At 35.9% G+C, this 26438-nt stretch overlaps 3 protein-coding genes across 5 annotated transcripts; all 3 read right to left on the bottom strand.

Moving 5' to 3' along the window:
• Positions 1-49: 49 nt before the first annotated feature.
• On the bottom strand, positions 50-5624 carry Rab40 (RAS oncogene family member Rab40). Of its 2 annotated transcripts, none has more exons than XM_089854464.1 (5): positions 5434-5624; positions 4892-5113; positions 4624-4820; positions 4323-4545; positions 50-264 (listed from the first exon to the last, which is right to left on the bottom strand). In XM_089854464.1, exons 2-5 carry the CDS (start codon positions 5052-5054, stop codon positions 248-250), a joined length of 600 nt encoding a protein of 199 aa, XP_089710590.1. In that variant the 5' UTR covers positions 5055-5113; positions 5434-5624; the 3' UTR covers positions 50-247. The 2 variants fall into 2 exon arrangements, with proteins under 2 accessions (XP_089710590.1, XP_089710589.1); XM_089854463.1 differs by lacking the exon at positions 50-264 and adding an exon at positions 308-3192 and having other exon boundaries at positions 5434-5621.
• Positions 5625-6449: 825 nt separating this feature from the next.
• Nop56 (Nop56 ribonucleoprotein) lies at positions 6450-8477 on the bottom strand. The gene is made up of 4 exons (XM_089854449.1): positions 8309-8477; positions 7425-8184; positions 6962-7363; positions 6450-6886 (listed from the first exon to the last, which is right to left on the bottom strand). The coding sequence occupies exons 1-4, from the start codon at positions 8309-8311 to the stop codon at positions 6519-6521; spliced, it is 1533 nt and encodes a 510-aa protein (XP_089710575.1). The 5' UTR covers positions 8312-8477; the 3' UTR covers positions 6450-6518.
• A 381-nt stretch (positions 8478-8858) lies between these two features.
• Positions 8859-26371, bottom strand: LOC149618281 (solute carrier family 41 member 1). Of its 2 annotated transcripts, XM_089854446.1 has the most exons (8): positions 26165-26371; positions 17175-17598; positions 14842-15602; positions 13767-14058; positions 13345-13701; positions 12459-12607; positions 12095-12324; positions 8859-11940 (listed from the first exon to the last, which is right to left on the bottom strand). In XM_089854446.1, the coding sequence occupies exons 2-7, from the start codon at positions 17575-17577 to the stop codon at positions 12139-12141; spliced, it is 2148 nt and encodes a 715-aa protein (XP_089710572.1). In that variant the 5' UTR covers positions 17578-17598; positions 26165-26371; the 3' UTR covers positions 8859-11940; positions 12095-12138. The 2 variants fall into 2 exon arrangements, with proteins under 2 accessions (XP_089710572.1, XP_089710571.1); XM_089854445.1 differs by having other exon boundaries at positions 8859-12324; positions 26165-26370.
• Positions 26372-26438: the final 67 nt, after the last annotated feature.

Consider the following 26438-nt stretch of genomic DNA (forward strand, 5'->3'; position numbering starts at 1 on the left):
TTCACCTCTTACTCTTAAGAAAAGAAATATAAGCGTTAAATATTAAAAATTATTACAAGGATCTATTTTTTCTTTAATTAGAATCTTATAATTTTACAAAGTTGTAATTTGTTTGCATATTTTTAAGCTGCAAACTCGATTAAATTTAAATAAATTACAAATTGATAAACACATGCTCGATTTTCGACTCAAGGAGGCCGCCATTTTCACATTAGCAGACGACGAAGGTAGGAAGGAATGATTCGGTTCAGTTCACCTCTTTCTCTTAAGAAAAGAAATATAAGCGTTAAATAATAAATATTAAAAATTATTACAAGGATCTATTTTTTTTTTAATTAGAATTTTATAATTTTACAAATACAATGAAAAAACATTGCATTTATAAGACAAATGCAGGGAATAATTATAGTTTGTTTTCATTAAAAATGGCATCGGATTTTGAAGTACTACAAATTAATTAATATTAAAAAATTCCCGCCCAAAGTTAAAACCCCCGTTGAAAATTGAGTTTTAATGTTTATATTTTCATTTGTTTTTTTGTTAAAATGTTTACATTTTTGTTCTTAAAATGTCAAATAAAAGAAACGGTCCTAACCTAGTCCTAGAGTCGCACAACCAAGGAATTATCTTAAACCTTGAACCTTATCTAATCTAAGCCTACTTTGAAAAGCCAAGGCTTAAAAATTTATTTGTTCAAATTGAAAACGGAGAACAGAAATTAACAGATATTTTTCTAAATCCAATTTCATCCGATGAACCGCTCATCATAAACTCCAGACTAGCATTTAAATTGTAAAATAATCCCATTTAACAGCGCTAACTGTAGTTATTAATTAAAAAACTAAAAGTTTAAAACACTTTTTTTTATACACAAAGCAAAAGGGATAACTAACTAACTAACTAACTATAAATTCAAACTATTTACGAAAATTAACTAACACCTCAAAAATCGCGCAAAAAATTAAAAATAATCTTAGTTTTATAAGGAACATAGTACTCTAGTTTAATTAAAAATCAAAAATATATAATGAAGCTAATTAAAAATAGGCCTAATTTTTTTTTTTTTTAATTTCTTACATAGGCGATACGAAGGACACTTTAAAATAAAAAATGGACATTCATATAATAGTAATTTTTGACGTCTAAAAAGCTAATAAAAATATATATAAATTTTTAGAAAGCTTTCATTAATGTTTGCTAATTTATATTAATTAATTTTATCATTAAAATTTTGAGGGACCTTTTTTTTTTATTAATTTTGAGTAAAGCTACGAGAAAGATTAGGAAATTTTAATTTTTAATCTTTCCCAAAATATTTTCTTGTTTCATTTTAAAAAATTACAACTATACAATTATATTTTTTCAGTCAATTTTAATTTTTTTTTAATTTTTAATTTTTTTTTATATATAAACACATTTTACAAGATCTAAATTTTTATTAACGTTCTTTTTCTCGCGACATTTCATTATTTATTAATATTAATCTATATACAGTATTTAAAATATGTTTACTTCTGTAAGATTTTTTTAATTTTAATTTTAATTTTTATCTCTCGATAAAAATGTATGTTTTTTTACCTTACCCTCATCTTTATTTATTTATTTATTCATTCAAAAAACTAATTGCAATTAAAAAATGGATATGAAGCTTTGTTAAAAAAGGAAAACCGGTATCTGACATTTAAACAACAAACTCCAGGTGGTTTCGTTTACTGAACTGAACTGAATTGAACTCCCCTAATTTTAAACCAACCAACCGAGGCTTAAAACTAGAAACCTGAGGCTGAAATATTCCTTTAAGATAAGCTTAAATTAAATTCTAGGCCTAATTTATCTAAAAGAACTTAATTATTTAGGTCTTCTCATATAAAATCAATTAAAAAATGCTAATTATTTAATTAATAATTACTAATGATTGGAAGACCATAAGCTATAGTGTATTATATTTTATTTTTTGCAATTTTCGTTTTGAGCATTTTTTAAAATCTTATTCTTTGCGTTGTCGTTTTTATTAAATTTATTTCTTTGTTGTAAAACACTTAAATATTCCATTTTTTCGTTAAGCTACACTCTGCTCTTTTGTTTTTAAACATTCATTAGTATAAATATATCCTACATTATCTGTTTTCTCGTATTTTCAAACAGTTCAACTGTTTTGTTAAGTCTAATTTGATTGGCGGATTTTAAATTTAATTTTACACGGATGGAAATATATCTTAGGGTTTTTTATTTTATTTAAATATTAATTTCAAATTTGACATTTCGTCATCGTAAATTGGCCTGTATTTATCTCACTCTTAAAAATAATGATGTGGTTGAAGAAAGGATACCGAATCTGAATAGAGAAATAGGCTTAGCGCGCTAACTGTGGAACGTCTTAGGTTGGGTGGGACGACAAAAATGGGGGATGAATAGTCGGACCCATAGAATAATCACCGGAAGTTAGGCTTAGCTCGGGATTCGTGGTAGGGAGTAAAGGGAAGAAATTCGTCTGTCGTCTGCTACAGGACATAGTTTTAGCCAATGTAGCAGACGACAGACGAATTTCTTCCCGTTACCCCCCTCCACGAATCCCTTGATAAGCCTAACTTCCGGCGATAGGGATTAAAATGGGCAAGAAATTCGTCTGTCGTCTGCTACAATGGCAAAAACTATGTCCTATAGCAGACGACAGACTCATTTCTTCCCGGTACTTCCCCTCCCATGTATCCCGATTTAAGCCTAACTTCCGCTGATAGGGATTACCAAGGGCTCCCGACTATTCCTCCCCCCATTTTTGTCGTCCCACCCAACCTAAGTCGTTCCACAGTTAAAAACACACCGCCTATTTCTCACATATTTCGCATCCTACCCCAACCATCATCCTTGTTCTAACATTTTACTTTAGTTGAGGGTTAATATTTTTGTTGTTTTAAATGCTTATGTTTATGTACGTTTTATACTAGCAAATAGTACAACTTTTTCGACACTGGGAATTAATATTATCGCACGGATGAGGGATTTTATGGGACTTTTTCAGGGATTTATCGCGATGGGAAGAGTTCTGAGAGACATTGGGTCGCGCTTTATACCTCGTCATTGAGTAGGATTTGAGGTAAGATTTCAAGGAGGCGGGTAAAGGTAGCTGCTCAATGCTATAGATGGTCGTACTAGCGACTATAGTTCGACAGCAAAGTTCTTGGAGGGATATAACTGAACGGCGGAATGGTTTAAAAGAAAGAACAATATTCATTTTATTTAACTTGGGTTTGTTTGTTTGTTTATTTCTAAACAATTTAAAATAAGCTCGGGACATTTAAAAACACGTGTCAGAGCTACAAAATAATAGGCCTTTGTGAAAGGGACATCTTGTTTAAAAGGTCCCGCGCACGCGTGCTGGATTATGGTTAGGCTTAGCGCTTGTGTAGATAATGTTTATTTACACTGTATTTTATGATATTAACTTATTAAGTAGAAGTAACTAACAAAAATAAGCCTTTATGAAGTTAAATCCTAGACAAAAAGCGGCCATTTTAAGTAAGATGCTGCGAGAGTAAATTTGGTATGATTGGATGCAGCTAGAACTGAACTGAACTGAGTCAAAGGAGCTGATTTACAGGGCCAGAAATAAGCACAGGAAAACTTGACATCCTCCCATAAGAAATTATTCTTATTTCCAGCCCTGCTGTCTTGGATCTTACCTTTCACCCCCCCCCATTTGAAAGACCAAGGCCTATTAGGTCAATTTCTTACTTAAATCTTATCTATTTTTATGCAAATTTGTCTCATTTTAAAGAACTAAAAAGACCTTCAATAACTTACAAAGAGTTTAAAATAAGCTTAAGAAATTTTAGAACATCCCCAGAACTTTTAAAATTAGGTCTAATTTGGCCTATTTTTTAATTTTTATAGAAGATTTTTCAACTAACCTATTTTTGTATGAATTTGTCTCACTTTGAAGAGTTATAAAAAGACCTTTTAAAACTTACAAAGAGTTTAAAATAAGCTTGTGAAAGTTTAAAACAAACCCTGAGCTTTTAAAATTAGGTCTAATTTGGCCTAATTTTTAATTTTCATAGAAGATTTTTCAACTAATCTATTTTTGTATGAATTTGTCTCACTTTGAAGAGTTAAAAAGACATTTTAAAACTTACAAAGAGTTTAAAATAAGCTTAAGAAATTTTAGAACAGACCCAGATCTTTTAAAATTAGGTCTAATTTGGCCTATTTTTAATTTCTATAGAAGATTTTTCAACTAATCTATATTTGTATGACTTTATCTCACTTTGAAAGGCAACTGAATCCCTTTAAAACCCCAAAATTAAAAAGGAATGTATAAATACCTCTGTTGCTTCTCCAAAGCCTCTCCATGCCATTCCTATGAAGTGCCATTCGAGACAGCTCGGCAAAAGATTCACTAACATTATAATCGCATAATGGAGAAACCTCAAAGAAGGCCATGTTGTGTTTTTGCGCGTAACAATCAGCTGCATTTTCACTGACTTGTCTTTTAAATGCCAAATGTAGTCTATTCCCAATCAAAATTTTAGGAACACCCGGTGCGTGCTTTTAAAATACAATATACACACAATAGCTTAAAATAGGTCAAAAATAGGCCTAAGAGTAAATGTAATTTTCATTTACCTCCTCAACTTCAACTAGCCATCTGTTTAAACCATCAAATGACCATCGATTTGTGATATCGTAGACTAAAATAACACCCTGCGCTCCTCTTGAATATGACCTAATGATTGTAGAGAATCTACCCTGTCCCGAAGCGTCCCATAGCTGTAACTTAATTCTTTTGCCATCCAAAAGGATAATTGTTGTTTTATAAGCCACTAAAGTTAAGTGGTATTTAAGTTATTACAATTTGGCCTACAAATACTTGAAATTTATTTAAAAAACTGACCAGATGAGCCACAAAATGGGGACTCATGAGAGCCATCGTCAAGTCCGCTTAATATTTCTTGCTTTCCAACATCACTATCTCCGACAAGTAAGAATTTGAGCAAATAATCGTATGATTTTTGACCAGATGAAAGCCTACAAGGCGGCAAAGCTGCGCTGCTCATAAGTGCAGCATTTAGCCTGTGTATAAACAGGAGCTTTTCTTTTGATATTTAAATGGGACCTGTTTAAATTTAATCCAAATTACCTACTTAATTTCAATTATAAGTTAAAAAAAATAAAATAACGGAACGGAACAAAAAAAAACAAAAAAGCCTAACATGACCAAGGCTTAACATGACAAAGGTTTAACGAAGCCATTATTTTCAAATCATTACTTGAGTTAAACAATAAATTATTTGTATTTCTATGCTTTGGTTTATATAGGTAATAAAATTTAACATTAATACTCACTAATCTAGATTAATAGGTTGGTTACTTTCAATTTTAATTGACCCATTTATTTTAAAAACGCGAACAACAAATTTGCATAGCGACTCTTACCTTGAAAAAAGGCCCTGTTGAAGGAAATTACACGGCAGAACTTATTATACTTCAATGAAGTTTAAGTTTAAATAACTAAATACCATTAAATATTAATTAAACAAAGGTATTTCTTACGCGTAACTTAACATCGATGACGAAAAATCGGAACTTTTCTTTAAAAAGAACGATAATGAATCAGGGTCAAAGGTCACCAACGCATGCGCAGAAAAGGGGTGTTGCGCGTGATCGAGTTGGCTATGTTTTGAGCCATGAAGCCCAGGGCCGGAAATAAGCACAGGACACTGCCCAATAAAATTTTTTTTAAAACTTAGTTTTGATAGCTTGACTATGAAGATGTGACACTACACTCCAGTGGACCAATGAATTTCCAAGTCAAACTGGTCGTCACTGGACACATGTCCTATAAGAATGTTTTCTTATTTCCGGCCCTGGCCATGTGGCCTCTTTTAATTAATTAAAAACCTTTCAAGGTTCAAAACCAGTTTATTAATTGCTAGGACCAGTTTTAAATTCAAGAAGCGGGATTACTTGTCCCCGACACGAGTTTATTAATTGAAAACTAAAGGGGGGACAAGTCCCAGGGCCAGTTTATTAAAGGGACAACCTAATGATAGCGGACGCACGAGCAGACGATAATTAAGCTGGCTAGGAGTAGTAGGCACCAGGGTGGGAAATAAGGATTTTTTATAAACTGGACATTGGGCCAGTGACCCCTCTGGCCTGGAATAAATAAACTGGTCCATGACCACTGACCAGGACGCGTCGTCTGCTAAATTGAAGAAGTGGATAATTAAAATATATTAGATAATGTCTGGACTCTTTAAACCCTTGAATTTTCTTAGTGGTCATGTGGACCACTGACCCCCCTCCGATTTAATTTTTAAACTGGTCCAGGCAATTTTTAAACTGGTCATTTGCCCTGTGCCACCACCTTATTTCCCACGCTGGTAGGCACAGGGAGAAATGAGATAACATGGAGTGGAAATGAAAAGAAAATTTATTGAAAAAGACACTTTTAATTCAATAAAATGAAATTTATTAGAAAAATTAATGAATTTTATTAATGTATCAATGTATTAATTTCATTCATCATCTTCTGTTTTGGACTTCTTTTTTTTCTTCTTATTCTTCTTCTTTTGCTTTTTAGCAGCCGGTTCTTCAACATCAGCATCCTGCATTTCAACATCACCATTAGTATTGTCACCTTCTTGGGTGGTTTCCAAGACCGAAGTTTGACTGTTATCCAATGTTTCATCAGCATCCTTATTCTTTCGTTTCTTCTCCTTCTTTTTCTGTTTCCGCAAAGCCTTCAACTGCAACGCATTCACTTCTTCCAAAGCAGTTTTCATTACATCCAAATTCTTCGGTGGTTTTTCACCAGTTTCATAAAACTTCAAACGATCCTCGACCTGAGTTTTGAGTTTTAAACCAAAAATATCCGAAGGAAATTCTGTAGAAAGCGAAAAGAATTAAATTAGTCTAAGGACATCCGAGACTTTCTGTCGGTAAAGTAAAACGACTTTACCGGTGAAACAATCTATTCTGGAAGCGATGGAACACTTGTTCGCTAAGTATCTCGATATTCTGCCTTTGTTTTTAGCAGCCGCTCGACCAATAAAGGTTGAATGGAAGATTAAACCGTATTTTGGTGTATTTCCACGGGTTTTTAAGGCTCGGAATAAAGCCTTTTCAGCTCCGAGAATTTGAACTGTCGATGCAGGATATTTCGCTAAATTAGTTAAAGATCCTGCGTGCGAAATTAATCTAGCTCCGACAGTCTCCCCAATTAATGCAGCTAAGTTAGGAGCGATATTGTGCATTCTTGATTTAAGATATTCCATTAATTGCAGACGATATTCGGCTAAAGAAACTACTCTAGTCGCAAAAGTTTCGATATTGATCATGTCAATGGGTGAAATATCCATTCCTGATTAATTAAAAAGGGTTAAAACTTAATTTTAATTAACCTAACACTGGTTAATTTATACCCATTGAAGAATGGGCTGCATCTATAACCGCTTGTGCTTTTGATTCATCTCCAATTATCTCCGTTAAATCATCAAGTTTTTCCTCGGAAAGACCTTTACGATCCTGAATGTATTTTGCCAATTTTGCGTAAGTGTGATTATCCGGTACAATTTTAACCAATTCCGGGAAATGGTAAGAATACCATTCTCTGATTCTCATAGAAAAAGTATTGATGTCTTTATCGAGTTGATCGAGTAAGCTGATACTCTGAATGATCATGTTATCGGTCCTGTTGACGTTAAACTTGACTTTACTCCTTGAATAAGAGTGACCGAGACCTAATTGAGCTTTAGCTGTTGAAGATGGTGTTAGGCCTTTAACCAAACTACCAAAATGTAGCCTAATTCCGCGGATAATCTCGGGAACCACGCCCGTGTGTTGGCACGAAGTTCCCAATGCTTCTTGGATAGCGGCACCAATTTTAGAGTCAGCTATGCCAAGAGTGATCTTTTGTTTCTTGCTGGATTTAGGGAGGTTTGTATCCAAGAAAAGTTGAAGATCATCGTGAAGGATTCCTTCAGAAATGCTATTAATGTTGTCCAAAGCGTTGGCCGCATTTTTAAATGGCATAAAAGCGACTAATTGAACTACAGACTTGAAGGTGTTCAAGTTACTAATGCTAGCTTCAACTTGGGATTGAAGCATGGAAATTTCTTCAAATTCTTTGACTCTGAACAACGCGTACCCCGACGCGTGTTCGAAAAGAGTATAAATTAAAGACTGTAAACGTAAATAAATTAAAATTTACAATGAGAAACGTAAAATTTCATCAAAAGAAGAGCTAAGCCTTGGCTAAAATATTATTTAAACCAATTTCCAAGATAAATTACTAAATATTTCTTACCATTGCGATGTAATTTCGATTTATACGCGATAAAAGATGAACTTTAAAAGAAAATTAAAACTAATTTCATTTCATAATTAGCGAAATTCGTTCATAAAGTCGATACTTCTCTCAATAATAACACGCCGCAAGATGAACCACGATCTGCACGTTGCCTAAAAATTACAAAGACCACAGATTTCACAATCAGGGCCGGAAATAAGCGCAAGACACTGGACATTGTAAAATAAAATTATCAAATGTCCCATAATTTTTTTAAAAACTAAGGGGGTCACTGGACAGTTTGACCAATAAATTTTCCAAAGTTTTGATAGCTTGACTATGAAGATGCGACACTATTTTGCACACTCCGGTGGACAATGTCCTATAAATTTTTTAAGTCAAATTTTTCTTATTTCCGGCCCTACTAACCACCCACGTGGTATTACATTCAGTTCAGTTCAGCTCTGTTCTGTAACGAAATAAGTCCCAATACCTAAAACCAATTTAAGCGGGAAATTCTAATCTTTTTAAACCACGTGTTGAAATCACAAAGAAAGAAACACATAAATATAAGTCAAAACAACGCTTATTCAATTTTATTATTTTTTTTTCTCAAGATCAACAATATTTGGTTTTTCTTTTTTATTTAATAAACCACGTTTTAGAGGGCAAATAAATACATCCTTAAAACATGATAATTACGTGATCTACGATTTTAAATTTGTCACGTTAAAGAGATCTCCGTCTACGATTTGTATTTTTTCTTTGAAATCTATACAGCTCTACATTACATCAGAGAGAAATAGAGAGAAGATAGTCTAGAGGAGATGTGTATAATGCGTAATTTGTTTCATATATCACAATTGGATCAATTAATTTTCTTAGTTAATTGGTTTCTAACACATATAGGGAAAATATTATCAAGAAATTTTCGAAATGAATTTATTTTACCTATCTCCAATAATTAACGATGTTTTTTTTTGAAGAAATTTGGCATGTTTAATTGTTTTTAAAGTTTATTTTTTAGTAATTCTCTGTTAAGGCTTCGTTTCAAGGGGAATAAAGTTTGAAAGCCAAGGCTTAAAGCCGAGGCTTAGGCCTTAGGCCTAACTAGCCAAGGGTTAAGTTTAATCCCTGTAAGACGTAAGATCCCTACTTAATTGAATGTTTATGGTGAAAAAACATGCGTTATTATATATTTTACGTTTTAAAATGGACATTTTACGTACGTAGAATAGTTTTTAACTTTAAAAAACCTTTTAACATTCCAAATGACGTCATTTCTTCCAAGAAAAAAACAAAATCAGTTAGCGTTATACCAACATATCCTTATAGCTTTTCTCCGCAGATTCTTTTCAATTTTATTTTTTGGGGGTTTTATTTATCAGTTATCGTTAAAAACTGATAATTCTTTTATATTTCAGCCCTTTAAGGCACCAAGTTATTTTTTTTCATTTCCAATATTAATTATTTTTTTTTTAAATTTACTTCTTACGCGCATGCGCATTTATCACTTTTCCGTTTCCATTCCAGCATTTTTTAATGGCGTTTAAATTCAATATATAAGGTATAAGGACGGCTAAATCCCGACCACAACTTTGTTTTTGTTTATTTTTCTCTCACGCAAAGTTTGTATAACACCAAACAAATACGGTTCGAAGGGGGGGGGGAAAGGGGGGTTAAAATATCTTTTGTTTGTTTACGTATTTATTTATTTATTTTATATATTTTTAGAGAGTTTTTAGCACGATACTTCGGATGAGTAATGTTTTTTTACAGTCAATCCTGAAGTATTTTAATTTCTTCAAAACCGAAAAATGTCGAAAATATAAAATGATGAACTTAATTTAATTTAGTTTAAATCAAATAAACATTCATTTAATTAACTATCAAACGAATATTAGTTGGTTTTTATTGCATATTTTTAGATATTTTAGTCGTTTTTCACATTCGTTTTAGTTTCAGTCTTAACTGTCGTCTGCTCAATCAATTTTTTAAAACGTTGACCAAGGCTTAGTGATAATTTTCTTTTTCTATTCTATTGTAAATTCGAGGTTGCAAAAAACGTTTAAAATTATCATACTGTTTTAATTTGTAACATATTTCCTCGGGATTTGCAATAAAAAATTAAAACTAATCACTAAAAATAATAAAAACTTTAAGCCTAATTTATCTCGAAACTAACGCGTAACCTAATTTGTTTCAAATCCTAAAAAAAATTACCTAATTAAATTTACATTAATATTCATGATTCATGTGTGTAAAGGGGTGGATGAAAATGTGCTTTACAAAGGTCAAAGGGTAAAGGAAATAAATAAATTGAACTAAATAGGAGGATTTGATGATGTATTCTAAGAAAGTTCTAAACAATGTTCCTAATAAAACTTTTGCTTATAAATTAAAAACTTTTAATTAATTAATTAATTAATGAAAAAGGGTTGATTTTGTAATTAATTGACTTGATTAATCAGATTTGGTTTATGTAGACGATTTTACTATATTTAAAACTACCTAAAAAAATGTACATTCATATGTGAATTCCTTCATTAAAAAAAAACGTAAATGAATTAATCAAAAGGATTTGTTTAATTAAGGCTTTGGCCACATTGATTTCATAATTTAAACGCCTTTTATAACCAAACTGATTAATTTTGATTACAATAATCATAATTACTCTAGCGTAAGACTTAATTTGAGGTAGACTACATCGCTAGAAGTAAAGAGAGTAATTAAAAAATGTAGTAGTTGACTATACCTCCGCTTCGATTGATGCTAAGCCTAAATAGTAAATTGGCCTACAAATTTAAGCCTCGGTGTAAATTAAGCCTATTTTGACTGTTGTTTTGCCAAAGTAGTTAGTAGAGACCCCAAATTTGGCAAATGCAAATATAAAATTAACTTATAGAGTAACAAAATTATCAAATTTAGTAGATTTGCCTTAAGCCTTGGCGTAATTTATTTGATATTTCCGTAACCAAGGCTTAAGAATTATTAACCTAAAATACGATATTCTGGTTGGTCAGTAAAAATTCGCTTTATTTAGAATTTTGTGTTAAAGTTAAATAATATTTACCATGCAAAAAACGATTCTTTAAAAACTTAAATTAAATCATCAAAATTCTTAATTATTTTTTTTTTTTTTCACCAGAACAACAAAAATTTCAAATTGTATCAAATAAAACTACCTAATCAATTATATATATATTTCTGGGTTTTTTTAATAAATCAAAAACAACACGGGGGGTATAAATTTGACCCGGGGTCAACACGCGAACTATTAAAGGGGTTAACGTAAGGTCAAAGGTCACAAAGGGAAATTAGTCCGTTAATTTACCCAAACTACTCAGTTTTTTCTTGTTTAAAGTCACCTAAATCACAATGTTTAAATAACACGAATTGTTTATTGTTTGTTTAAAATATATGCACTTTGTTTAATTGTCTGTTTGTTTACTCGATACTTTCTTCGAGAGGTGGGAGACTGGGGATAACTTTGGAAACTTAAATCGGCACGTTAACGTAGAAGGAAAGGAACTATATTGGTTCTTTTTTTTAACGTTGAACAATTAATTTAATTTAATTAAACTAATCCTAATTGGTTACGCGAAAAATCGTGGTAGTGGTGGACGTTTCAAGTTTATTTTTAGCGCATTCTAAAAAAATGTTTTTTTTTAATTCTACCGGGATTTGTTGAGGTTTTTAGGGTAATTTAATTTAATTTTAATTTTAATTATATCTAAATGTTGATTAGGTCTCTCAATTAACCGAAGGATATTATTTAATTTAAATTTCCTAAAAGAACAATACCTGAATTACGTGGTGTTAAAACAGTCCGAGAACGCAATACACGTTTAATCTCCGACATCAGCGTCGCGATCTCCGATTGTGAAAAGGAATAAGAAAGCTAACGCCAGAAGCGAAGTTCCCAATAAATCACCGATAGCTGTCAGGTATGGAATGGCTGAATTGTCAGGGTCAGTCTTTCGCCTCCACATTAAGTGTACCATGGAGTGAGCGATGTATAACAAAAAGAAAACCTGAACGGAAGACACGGAGAGACACGAAAAGGTTTCGTTTTTGGTTGGGTGGTTGTTTTTTCTTTGTTGGGTCATGGATCACGTGATAATGGTAATGTATGTGGGGTTTGGGGTTGTTACGGAACGGTTCTTACTTGAAATAGTCCGGCTAAAATGTAGACGCAAAGGAAAACAGGCGTGAGAGAAGTGTGTCCGGCTTTGAGGAGACGCACCGTGTACGCAAAAACTAAATGACCAGGGACAACCATCAAGAGAAGGACTCTCGCGGTACGGGCATGAGGATCTACGAGTTGAAAGGTCAACATTACATTAAATCTTGGTGGATTTGTGGGGCTTCGCGCAAAGTTATTAGGACCGATTCGGTAAAGATTCGGGTGAAGTTATTAGGACCGATTCGGTAAAGATTCGGGCGAAGTTATTAGGACCGATTCGGTAAAGATTCGGGCGAAGTTATTAGGACCGATTCGGTAAAGATTCGGGCGAAGTTATAAGGACCGATTCGGTAAAGATTCGGGCGAAGTTATAAGGACCGATTCGGTAAAGATTCGGGCGAAGTTATAAGGACCGATTCGGTAAAGATTCGGGCGAAGTTATAAGGACCGATTCGGTAAAGATTCGGGCGAAGTTATTGGGACCGATTCGGTAAAGATTCGGGCGAAGTTATTGGGACCGATTCGGTAAAGATTCGGGCGAAGTTATTGGGACCGATTCGGTAAAGATTCGGGCGAAGTTATTGGGACCGATTCGGTAAAGATTCGGGCGAAGTTATTGGGACCGATTCGGTAAAGATTCGCGCAAAGTTATTGGGACCGATTCGGCAAAGATTCGGACGAAGTTATTAGGACCGATTCGGACGAAGTTATTAGCACCGATTCGGCCAAGATTCGCTCAAAGTTATTAGCACCGATTCAGCAAAGATTGGCGCAAAGTTATTAGGACCGATTCAGCAAAGATTCGCGCAAGTTATTAGGACCGATTCGGCAAAAGATTCGCGCAAATCAAATAAAAAAGACCACTTACTGTTGCTAAAAAACGCTGCCCAGGGATTAAGGCAAATTTTGGAATCAGTCGGTGGTAATATTCCTAATCGCGAATGTTGATGAAGAAAAGTGGAGATTCGGCTAGCTTGCACGGCCACAAGATTACCGCCAACCCCATTGATAATCGGTTGAAAGACGGCTATTCCTTTAAACCTGTTGACGGCAAAATCGAGAACGACACCTCCCGCGCTCGAGATGGCCACCGCTATTATAATCGGCGTCCAACCAGTGGCCAGTACTTCGCAAGAGTACTTGTTGCGCTTGGCAACGAAAGCCCAGAATGGGATTAAGAGAAGAAAAACACCGATAATTGATGGCGCCATCCACCTGTAAATGTCTGTAACAAGTCCCTATAAGTAACCCGCGCCTTAAAACCCTTCGTTCCCAAAATAAACAACTGACCAATTCGGCCATAAATGAAGGTAGATATTCCAGCTAATAGAGCAAGCGTTGTTAGGTCTCCGAGCGAGGCCGCAATGGGTGTTGCGACATTGTCAGGATTGATGTGCAATTTGCGAGATAAAATAACGACTCCAACCATAATGGCGCCGAGTATGAGTGACGCGATGGAAGCCGTCACGATGGAACTCGAACAAAGCACCAAAGCGTGACTAACGTTGAACTCCCCATTCGGAATCCAGCCCATAACCATAGCGAATAGTGACGCCAAAAAACCCAAAACGGTGGCTTGGCACTTGGTGGTACATTAACAAAAGTAAGCCTATTATAACGCGTGGTTCCCATAAGACAGGACATAGCAGAGAGAAATGAGGTAAGATGGAGTGGAATTGATGTTGGGCGACCTGCGGAACCTTAACTCTCGCAGTGTACCTCGCGCATGTCCCTATCCTTCAGTAGGCGATGGTTAAGCCCTGCCGCGTAGCGCCATTGTATTTGTACCAGTGTACCTCGCGCACGTCCCTAACCTTCGGTAGGCGATGGTTAAGCCCTGCCGCGTAGCGCCATTGTATTTGTACCAGTGTACCTCGCGCACGTCCCTAACCTTCGGTAGGCGATGGTTAAGCCCTGCCGCGTAGCGCCATTGTATTTGTACCAGTGTACCTCGCGCACGTCCCTAACCTTCGGTAGGCGATGGTTAAGCCCTGCCGCGTAGCGCCATTGTATTTGTACCAGTGTACCTCGCGCACGTCCCTAACCTTCGGTAGGCGATGGTTAAGCCCTGCCGCGTAGCGCCATTGTATTTGTACCAGTGTACCTCGCGCACGCCCCTAACCTTCGGTAGGCGATTGTTAAGCCCTGCCACGTAGCGCCATTGTATTTGTATAAGACCTAGCATCTATTTTTAAGACAGAGGGGTCGGGGGGTCCTTAGTACGAGTCACCCTACCCAAACGAACACAAGGGTTACAGGGAGGACTTTGGTGCCGTTCCGTGGGGGTACAGAGGAAACGTTATAGGTAAGGGGGTACCCACTCCATCCCTCTCTCCTTCAAGGATATAAAAAGGGTTTTACTTACTTGGATGAGCGCCATGTTGCCGTTTGTTAATTTCAACTGCTCGGCGAAGGTGTCCATGTGCCCCAAATTGGCTTGCGTGGATAGTCGAGAAGCCAATGTCATCTCGAGATTACCTTTAAGGCCCAGAAGGGCAGGAACTAAAATGAACACTTCGGAAACGTTGACAAAAACTGGCCAATGTTGAACAACGTCTAAAACGAGTCCAGCGCCGACGGTACCAAATCCGGCGATAAGAAAAGGAATGAAGACCTGAAAGGTGATGGCCCAAAGAGATTCGTGCGGGATAGCGTCCAAGGGAGCCACCGGGATGTCTTCGCTGGCCGACCGCTCCGATTCATCCATAGCTAGGCAGGATGAATTGACGTCTCCCAACAAGTGGGCGGATCCAACGGGTAACGTCTGCGGCCTCTTTAAAAGGGGTTTGACGGAACCGCCGCCGCCGTGATGGTCTTTCTCTTCCAATTCCAAGGCTTCTAATTTCATATTGTCGGCGTCATAGACGTAGGCGACTAGACCCTTCTTATGGCCAGAATTTTGGTGCGCTAAGAGAGGAAGCGTTCCGTTTAGGGCCGGACCCGCGAAAGAATCGCTTTGGCTATCATCTTCAGTGTCCCGTCGGCTGCTCTCGCTACCTCCAGCGTTAATATCGCCCCTACTATCGCTGATTGTCACGTGTTGCAGCGAATCTTCCGTGCTGGTAGAAGGCGTCGCCTCCTTCTCAGCGGACAGTTGAGGAACCATGTTGATGGAAGTTGCGTGATCTTTATAGATTGAATATTCATACAACAACAAACGATTACGCCTTTAAAACTGCGAATCGCAGGCGCAAAACAAACACACTCAAATTAGACTGGAAAACCCCCAAGAAGTTAAATAGTTGTTCCAAAAAGGAGCCCCCCCTTCGTCGTGGGTTGATTGGTAAAGGGATTCAAAGTTGGGGTAAGGTGGAACACCCTCTATAACGTCATGGGTTGATTGGTAAAGGGATTCAAAGTTGGGGTAAGGTGGAACACCCTCTATAACGTCATGGGTTGATTGGTAAAGGGATTCAAAGTTGGGGTAAGGTGGAACACCCTCTATAACGTCATGGGTTGATTGGTAAAGGGATTCAAAGTTGGGGTAAGGTGGAACACCCTCTATAACGTCATGGGTTGATTGGTAAAGGGATTCAAAGTTGGGGTAAGGTGGAACACCCTCTATAACGTCATGGGTTGATTGGTAAAGGGATTCAAAGTTGGGGTAAGGTGGAACACCCTCTATAACGTCATGGGTTGATTGGTAAAGGGATTCAAAGTTGGGGTAAGGTGGAACACCCTCTATAACGTCATGGGTTGATTGGTAAAGGGATTCAAAGTTGGGGTAAGGTGGAACACCCTCTATAACGTCATGGGTTGATTGGTAAAGGGATTCAAAGTTGGGGTAAGGTGGAACACCCTCTATAACGTCATGGGTTGATTGGTAAAGGGATTCAAAGTTGGGGTAAGGTGGAACACCCTCTATAACGTCATGGGTTGATTGGTAAAGGGATTCAAAGTTGGGGTAAGGTGGAACACCCTCTATAACGTCATGGGTTGATTGGTAAAGGGATTCAAAGTTGGGGTAAGGTGGAACACCCTCTATAACGTCATGGGTTGATTGGTAAAGGGATTCAAAGTTGGGGTAAGGTGGAACACCCTCTATAACGTCATGGGTTGATTGGTAAAGGGATTCAAAGTTGGGGTAAGGTGGAACACCCTCTATAACGTCATGGGTTGATTGGTAAAGGGATTCAAAGTTGGGGTAAGGTGGAACACCCTCTATAACGTCATGGGTTGGTTGGTAAAGGGATTCAAAGTTGGGGTAAGGTGGAACACCCTCTATAACGTCGTGGGTTGATTGGTAAAGGGATTCAAAGTTGGGGTAAGGTGGAACACCCTCTATAACGTCGTGGGTTGATTGGTAAAGGGATTCAAAGTTGGGGTAAGGTGGAACACCCTCTATAACGTCATGGGTTGGTTGGTAAAGGGATTCAAAGTTGGGGTAAGGTGGAACACCCACTATAACGTCGTGGGTTGGTTGGTAAAGGGATTCAAAGTTGGGGTAAGGTGGAACACCCTCTATAACGTCGTGGGTTGATTGGTAAAGGGATTCAAAGTTGGGGTAAGGTGGAACACCCTCTATAACGTCGTGGGTTGATTGGTAAAGGGATTCAAAGTTGGGGTAAGGTGGAACACCCTCTATAACGTCATGGGTTGATTGGTAAAGGGATTCAAAGTTGGGGTAAGGTGGAACACCCTCTATAACGTCATGGGTTGGTTGGTAAAGGGATTCAAAGTTGGGGTAAGGTACCATACCTTGATCAGAATGACTTGTAACGCGCCGTCTTAAAAAGCCAGTATTTTTGGGAGCTGATCGACTGGTGGTGTTGTTGAGGGTAGTATCGGTTGAATCAAAGTGAATTACGGGAGCGTCCGATTCGGCCAGCGGCGAATCGTAGGACGAGGAGCGTGGTCTAATGGACGCGTTGTTGTTGTTGTTGTTGTTGTTATTGGCCGATGGCGTCCAGCAGATATTATTATTGTCTCGATTGGTATTAGTAGAATAACCTCGACGAATATCGCCGCCGTTGTTTTTAGTAGTCGATAAAGCGGTTGACAGCGAACACACTGGCAACAAAAGCTGTGTCTCGTCGGAATAGCGGGCGGATGATGTTGAGGCGCGTGATGTACTTGAAGAACCCTCTTCCGAGGTGGTCATAGCTGTAATCCAGCTGAGCCACTATAATCACCAATCAACACAAACCAAGTTAAAAATACAATTAAAAGAATATTAAAAATTCCTTTGACGTAAGTAAATTGAGTCAAATTATAAACAGGATGATACGTTTTTTTTAATACACAGCTTTCAGACTAGGAGTAGTGATACCATTTACACCAGGATACTTGGTATTGAGCTATCTCAGACGTCTTAGTGTGACGTAGTACCCATAGAACCTAAGCGTTGCCAAACATAACCCCTCACTGCAAAACCTAACCAAAGTCCGTGACGTTATACCTAGGGACAGACGTCATAACTGAGATAGCTCTATTGCACTTTGTATGCCAAGTAGCCTGGCCTCCTGGTGTAAATGGTATAATTCCTCCAAGTCCAAAAACTACGTATTAACATTAAAACAAAATTTGTTTGGGTTTTTCTCATAACTGGGTGACTCGATCGACACAGATTTTATTTCAAAATATTCTCCCGACTACTTCTAACCGTTTAAAGTAATTTTTCCGTAACGACTAATTTTAATTTAATTTACGATTTAATTTCTATTTGTAGTAAAAAAAATACCTATACTATGAACTTCTATTACTTCATGCCACTACTAAACTAAAACGAATTTTTTTGAATAAAACACCTGTAGACTAGACTATAACGTTACGTCGTACGCCTACACCGGATCAATTCATATCACCACTAAACCTTTTCGTTTCACGCCATAAAATACCCTTAGTGTAAAATTTAAATACCCATAAACAGATACTTCCGATAAAAATGATATAAAAATAAAACGGTGGTGGTTGCTAATTCAATTGTTAATTAAGAACTTACTTGCGGCTAATTTTCTATTAATTTCAGCGATACCCATTCAAAGACTTAAGTTTTTCGTACAATAACAACCATTTGGGTTTAAAAGATGTTTTGTTTGCTTGTCAGAGATAGAAAACGACAAATGTAGAGAAGATAGCAAGTGTGGAAGAAAACTTGAAGGAGGAGACAATGGGGTTGCGCAAAGAAAGGAGATAGTTAAGATTAGTTAAAACGTTAGAGAACACATTGACACAACACAAATACAACAACTCCGAAAAGAAACATCAAAACATCAAGGATTTTAAGAAACAAACTGCGTCACACTTTAATTAGGCCTAGAGTTTAAGGGCAAAGCCAAGTTGGATTTGTAGGCTAAATTTTGCTAAAAAACCATAATTAGTGTGCACTAATTTAGTTTGTTGTTGAATTTCACACGTCACAATTGCACTGGCAACACTTGTATTTACACTCCATCTTAACAGTGTTTTAAATTAAAGATTGATTGCTGTCTAGACTTCAGTCTTTAGGTTTCTGCAAGAAGCGATATCTAGTTTACTAGGGAGAAGGTATAAATTCGCCTGCACATTTATAATCTAGCTTTATCTCCAGTCCAAACGTAGACGTAGCCTGTCCGGACTGTTAATCCCCGCCGCCTCTAAATTACAACCAGCCAGCGTCTCATTGGTTCTTGAAAACTCGTGCACGTCAGCGCGACGCGAATGAGTACGAAAATAGGCCTTTTCAAAAAGACCCCTATACAAAATATGTAGCCGGGGGAAAAAGCAGAGATGGAAGGCATTTTTCCCTCCCTAATTTCTGCGCGCGCACCTGTGAAACGTCATTTTTAAAATCGCCTATTACTTGTATTTTCCGACTGAGGAGAGGTAGCGAAATAGCCCGGCACCTCCTTTTACAACCCCCCTTGTAATTTGAAAGGGGGACTGGGACTATGGCACGCGCAAATTAATACTTGGGCATCTTATACCTTCTCCCTAGTAAACTAGATATCACTTCTTGGTTGCCGTACTACATTCCGATTCACGAAGAAGTTAACCGCATATTGATATCACACGCGTTGAATATAAACAATGATTAAATATATTTATATAATATTTTTAATCTAATTTTAAATGAAAAATATTTAAACAATTTCATATGATTTTAGAATGTCAACGATTAGATATTGGCTTTCACTATCAATTTCAAATTCAGATTGTTAAAGAAAGCAACATTTATATAACATATGTGTCATAGATACATTTGTAAAATGCATTTTTAGGCATTACTATGGCATTTTTGAGGGTCAAATTAATATTTATTTATTTTATTTGGGAAACCTTGATTGTAAAATAAACAAAAATATATAAAAAAAATTCTTTAATATTTGGGGCCTTGGTCAACAGATAGCGCCCTCGAACTAGTTATCTCGAGCTGTAAGTCCATCTCTAGTATTACGAACTTTTATTAGGAAGTGTCATACTTATGGAACGTACTTCTTATAAACTTATGGTAAACTGAAGAGCCGTTGAAGACATATTGTCATACATTTTAAGTAAAGAAAGGGTTCTCAAACATTTTCTCCTGACCTCCTTGAGACTAAATAAACTTTGAACATCGTAAGAAATAAATACCCAAATGTCTTTGTTTACCCAAATAAATATTATCTCAATTATAGGTCCTTAAACTTCAATTTAAAAATTGGCAAAACCAAAAACAAATTATGGATGGGTACTTGAAACTGTTGCGGAACTACTTAATTTCAAGATGTCATACTGTATTGAAGATTAGCGCTACTAGAAAGTTGTTAATACCCTTTATCTTATCTGTTGCATTTCCTTTTATAACATAACATCGCGACGACATGAAGTCGAAAAGCTCTCAAGTGCCATTATATAAAAAAAAAAAGAAAAAAAAAAACACCTCGTTAAAACTGAACTGAAAATTAACCGACACGTGAACTGCTACGCGTGTTGTCGTCACGTATCATGATAAGAAGATTCTTCATTCAGTTTTCTCTTAAGATATAACACGTGTTAAGACTTTACAGCCATAAGTTCATAAGATATGTTCCATATAAGTTTGTAAATTCTGGTAACTTAGAAACTGGAGCTTGTAATTTTGAAGTGATTGAAGTAGGGAGGTCATAGATTCAGGGTAAAGCGAGCGACATACGCCTGGTGAGTGTGGCGCTGCTGTCAAATTTGGGTAACTTAGTAAGTTCAGACTAAATAGGACCTAGATGGAACTTGGTCCTGCATGCAAAATTAACCACCTGCACCGAGTGTAGCAGGTAGGACTTCAATTGACTCGCTTAATTCCGTCGTTCTCCTTCTCGAACTAGTTATCTCGAGAACTGTAAGTCCATCTCTCAGTAGCATTACGAACTTGTATAACTAGTGCCATTCATACTTGTGGAAAGAACATATCCCTTATAAACTTATGGTAGTATAAACCTTGATTGGGAGATTAATCTAATTGTGTTAATTACGTTAATTAAGTACATCGTTATAAAAACGCTTCTTAGGTTAAAGATAACTACTTGAAATTTAAATACTGTTATAAATAAAAACCCATCATTAAATTAAATTCAACAAACACGTAAGAGATAAAAGGAATTCAGGTAACAAATGAGTTAGTTAGGCCTAATTTATCTACGTAAATAAATTAGAATCAACAATGATCTCGCTCGTAATTAAAGTTCAACAGATACGTGACGTCAATGGTAATGTACACCTTTTGAAAACGGTCGAGACAAAATGTTTATTGGACATCAATAACCCACTATTAAAGAGTGCATAAAGATAGAAAATAAACAGAAGCCTATACCCTTCTTTTGAAGGTCGGGTATTAACTAATATATATAATGGCATGTATTTTTAGCAACAGACTAATCAATAGATTGAAGGGGACTTTAATAGCGCAGGGGGAAGGGCGGTAACATCTCTTTGTTCTAACGTAAAACTTCCAATTCAAAATTGATCCCAAATAATAACCAAACGTTTTTAAAGGAAATTTCGTAGAAACTCCGTGGTTTTTTGGGTTGTTAAGTATTTACAGGAATATTTCAACCACTTCCGGTGATTTTTCCACCGTCGTATTTGCGTCATAGTGTCATTATTAAGGACAAAATAATCATCGATACCAGGAATGCATAAAGCCGCTAGGAATCAGTGCGTACGTGCCATTTTAATTTCTCAAAGCATTGAGATGCGGATTTTGTGGGAAGAGCTAGCCAGACTAATCATTATGTATGACGACTTTTACCACGTCGCGAATTGATAATCTATCTCGCTGCCTGGTGCGTGACGCGCAGTAAGTTACCCCGAATTCATAGAAATTAACAAGGGAGACATGGCTACACAATCATTCCTATTAGCTGTATGCATTACGGATGCATAAAAAACTTCAAACATGTACGTACGACCCCCATAATTAAGGAAAAACCCAAAATTGCAACAAAAAACAACATTATCTAAACAAAATGAAACTATGTCAAACATACTCACTTTTATTCGGCAAAAACAAAACAGATAAAACTGAAATCCAATAAAACTTCCGATACGATAATATCCTTCCGGAAATCAACAACCACAACAACAACTTCTTCCAATCAATCAATCAACACACCGAAAATGTTGTTACAAATTACAAATTAAACATAAAACCGTCCCAAATTAGCGCTAACATCTGTCTGTGACAGAACCGAAACGGACACAACGATATCGCGTTACTTATATAAGACCTTAAAATTCCAGATTTCTAAATACAAGAGACTAAGTTGAGGGAAGCAGAGATTGTATGTAACACTTTTTTTAACAAACTGTTACATCCTGGCTGGCACACGATAAAATAAATACTTAATTAAATTGAATTAAGTTTAATTTAATAGCTTTAAAACACAAACGATGCCGCAAGGACTTAACCCGTATAACCGCGCAAGAGACAAAGTTTTAACCACGATGGTTTAGTATAATCGGGCCACGCGACCTTTTCACTAAAGTCTGTAATATTGGTACCAAGGTTTTAGAACAACAACGAACGTAACGTAACGCGATGCAATGCAAAGTGGCACACGACAAAAAAGACCGTCAAAATACTTTTACACACACACTCTCTCTGGTGCTTATGTCAATTCAAAATAATCTATTTATGACAGGAAGCCTGTACCTTTAAGGATGGAATTTACAACTAACTTAATATTTAAAGAAGATTCAACGTTCAACGATGAGATGAGATGAGACGCGTGATTGAAGTACTTCCAACTGAACTTAGTCTTAGCGTCGCAGTGACTGCGTACATTTCACTTCGAATTTTGTTAACTTGTTGATAAATTTAGAGATAATATTATTTTTTTTATGATTTCTTTTGGAACTTTGATGTTTTTTAACGTAGTTGGTTGGTTCATAGAGGATAATACAGTAGAGGAGTAGAGTCAGTAATTTCTTTCCCCATTATGATATCTAGTACAGAAGGCAATCACCCAATGGGAAATAAATAACCAGAAATGAATAGCAAATATTTGGCCTGATATTCCGAGTTTCCCTTATGTATTGGTAAAGGATTAAGTGTCTACTCTTCTACTGTATATCCTCTATGGGGTGGGTAAATATGGGACTGAGATAAACATGTTTACCAACGCGGTATGTAACATATGATTAGGTTAACAAATATTAATTTATTTATTTATGTATGGGGTTTTTAATTTTTTTTAAGGGTTAATTTTTGGGAGTCAAAAAATATGTTGTTTTTGATGGTGGGATTATAGGACCGAAGTATTGTACATGAGTAGGATGCGTGGATGGTTCTATGGGAAATCAACTGAATTTTGAGTGAATCGATGAAATGTGTTATGTAACTTCAATTTATGAGCAGCCCTTGGATTTTGATTTTGCCCCCACAATGGATGCGTGCACCCCCTAACCCACAAGTTGTGAATGAACATTGGAGACCACTTCAACGTGGGTTCTTTAAATTTTTCTTTTGTGGTTTTAGAGGGGTTAATTTTTGGGATTAACAGAAAGAGGATCTACCTAGATACGCTATAACAATTTAGTTTAATCAGAAATCACTGATAACAAAAGTTAAAATCGAGGATGAATGGCCGTGAAACTTTTGTACGCAAATCAAATATTATCAAAAACAAATGAAAATAACATTAAGTGTACTAAACAATCACCAAAGAACTCATGGTTTGAAGGCATATCTTAATTTATAAGTCCTTGTTGTTAACATACCGTCCTATCAATGTTCCCAACGTCTTTAGACAACCCAAGGTGGTCCACAACACACCAACTAAAGTCAACACCCAATTTGCCCAAAACACTTCCCGTTCTTTCTATTTGCTATTGATTTTATTAAATGACGTCACAGGCAACGTTATAAGAGTCTAGACTTTGAACTATCTATTGAAGACATTGGTATTTAATCCTAACCTAATCAGAAACGTCAATTTATAACAAAAAAAAACCGTAATTTCGAACTATATTATCATAAGTTCATAAGATATGTTCCATAAGTTTGCCCCTAGTTACTGAGAGCGTGTCCTCACCAGTCTGGGAAATAGCATGCACACTTCCTCTGGACCAAAACCCGTTTATTAATTGCTTGGACTAGTTTTAAAATTCAAGAAGTGGGGGTTACTCGTCCTCGGGACCAATTTATTAATTGCTTGGACTAGTTTTTAAATTCAAGAAGTGGGGGTTACTTGTCCTCGGGACCAATTTATTAATTGCTTGGACCAGTTTTTAAATTCAAGAAGTGCAGGGGTTACTGGTCCGAGGGACCAGTTTATTAATTTCAAATCTCTAGGAGAACAAAGGCAGGGACCAGTCCGGAGACCAGTCTATTATTTCGGACACTAAGGGGGGGGGGGGTTACGAAGTATAGGTAGTGTCATACTTATGGTAGGAACGTATCTCATAAACTTATGATACAACGTTACGTATTTCAACCTCGTGGCATCGTAAAAACCATTCAAGGCCAAAACGTACCTAAACCTCAAATAAGAACAGGCACGATTTTAAACGTAGAATTTATTATGTAAATTTAATATCTCTTTCAAGTTAAACTTGGTACTGAATAAAATAACATAACCTAGACCTACAATAACTGAATGGCCCAGTTTAACTAACCCAAAACCAGACTAGTTTAGTTTAGTTTAGATTAAATAACATTTGGTTGGTTGGGGAAAAACCCAAAACAAACCTGATATTAAAATTATTTAAAATTTTTATTTTGGTATACTTTTATATAATATGTTACGTATGATTCAGGTTTTGTTCGCATTGAAATAAAAAAATTGTAATAAAAAATAAAATAAAAAAACGTAAAATGGTTTTGGCCTATTTCAATTATTTGGGGGGGGGGGGGGAAACACACTGTTCTGTCTGTTCAGGTGTGTGAATGATGTTCTATTTCTCACGACCTGGCCTCCAACAACGTTTATTCATTCAGATAGTGGAAAACAATTTTTTTACTATATAATAATGTAATGTTATAAATCTACAGGTACTGATAAAATTTGACCTATAACAATAAACTAAATTATTTCTAACTATCTTTACTATTCCCATTTATGGTTATTCTCCTCTAGCTTTATGTGTGAAAGGATAACTATATTATTGGTACAGGTACAACTGAGGTTTGTTGAATGTAATGTTTTGTTAATGTATGTGTCACATTTATAATTCCCAAAAGGTATATGTACAAATATATGTCATACTTCATTTTTATATAATGATTAATAAAATTATTTTTAATAAATTTTCGCGTTGCTTATCTTTAGGTTTGTATATTTTTTTCTTGATAAATTCTCATTAAATTTATCAAAAAATTATTAAAAAATATCCCTGATATGTTAAAATACTTCTGGCATTTTTTTCTAATAATTTATCAAAAAATAAAAAATCCAATATGTTCAAATATTTCTGGTATTTTTTTGATAAATTCCCATTAAATTTATCAATTATCTCTACATAACTGCATTAATTTAATTTAATATACATTCAACAATAGGCCAGTTTAGGACCACCAATATAAACTGAAATATGACTTTTTAGACAATTGTTTTGTCTATTAGATAACCAAAGGTCAAACAAACTATTATACCACATGTATATGTAACATTAAGAGCAATATATAACCCAGAACTCATTAAACATAACAATTTAGTCACTAATATATAAAAGAAAAACCACTATGTCATAGAAACATTTAGTTTTTTTGCTAGCAATTGGCTTTTCCCATTTCCTTTGATAAAAATCTTGGATAAACACTAGACCTGCAGTTGTTCTTTTTAGCGACATTTATAGACTACAACCTTGACTATACAGTTAGGAATTCCCTGGAAAACTGTTTATAATCTACTGGGAAATCGCGGAATTCTATTCTATGAATTTCATATCCTGATATATATTTATGGCTTCATTGTTTGTCCCAATATATATGAACTCTTTCCCCAGTTAAAGCAAATAAAACCCGGATTCCAGACAAATCTCAACAATAGACTCCCCTAGACTTTACTATGGCAGCTTTTCGCCGACACAGTGGCGTTTTTAGACGGCATTTACGGAGCTGTCATAGCGGCTTTTAAAAGATCAAAGGGTTACCGAACAAAGGCCTCAATGGCTGAGAAAGGTGAGAGTACGAAAACGGGCCTTGGCTTTGCCCATTACACTCGTCATACAAAAACTACGTTTAGCTCGTTTATTACGGAAATTAAAACACTCAAACGCACACCAAATTGAAGCTCAAAGATTATTTCACTTACCTCTCCCAAAAACGGCCCTTAAAAACTAACTAAAACTTGTATTTGAGCGTCCAAAAACGTAATTCACGGTTTGAGCCGGTTGTACAGTGAAGGCTACATCTTACACTGACGGGTATCCACGGGACTTTCGCGGAATATTACGATTGCGTCATCCTTTGTTTCCCGCCATCATCGACTGATGACGCCACATGACGGCGCGGAAAAATTTGAAAATGTTATCTCTTAATTTTGTTTAGACACGAAAATTTGTGAAATTCGTATCACGAATGCCTTA

Source organism: Phalangium opilio, unplaced genomic scaffold (genome assembly GCF_054372755.1).
Source record: "Phalangium opilio isolate 3A_F unplaced genomic scaffold, DU_Popi_V2 ptg000209l_1, whole genome shotgun sequence".
Taxonomy (NCBI): domain Eukaryota; kingdom Metazoa; phylum Arthropoda; class Arachnida; order Opiliones; family Phalangiidae; genus Phalangium; species Phalangium opilio.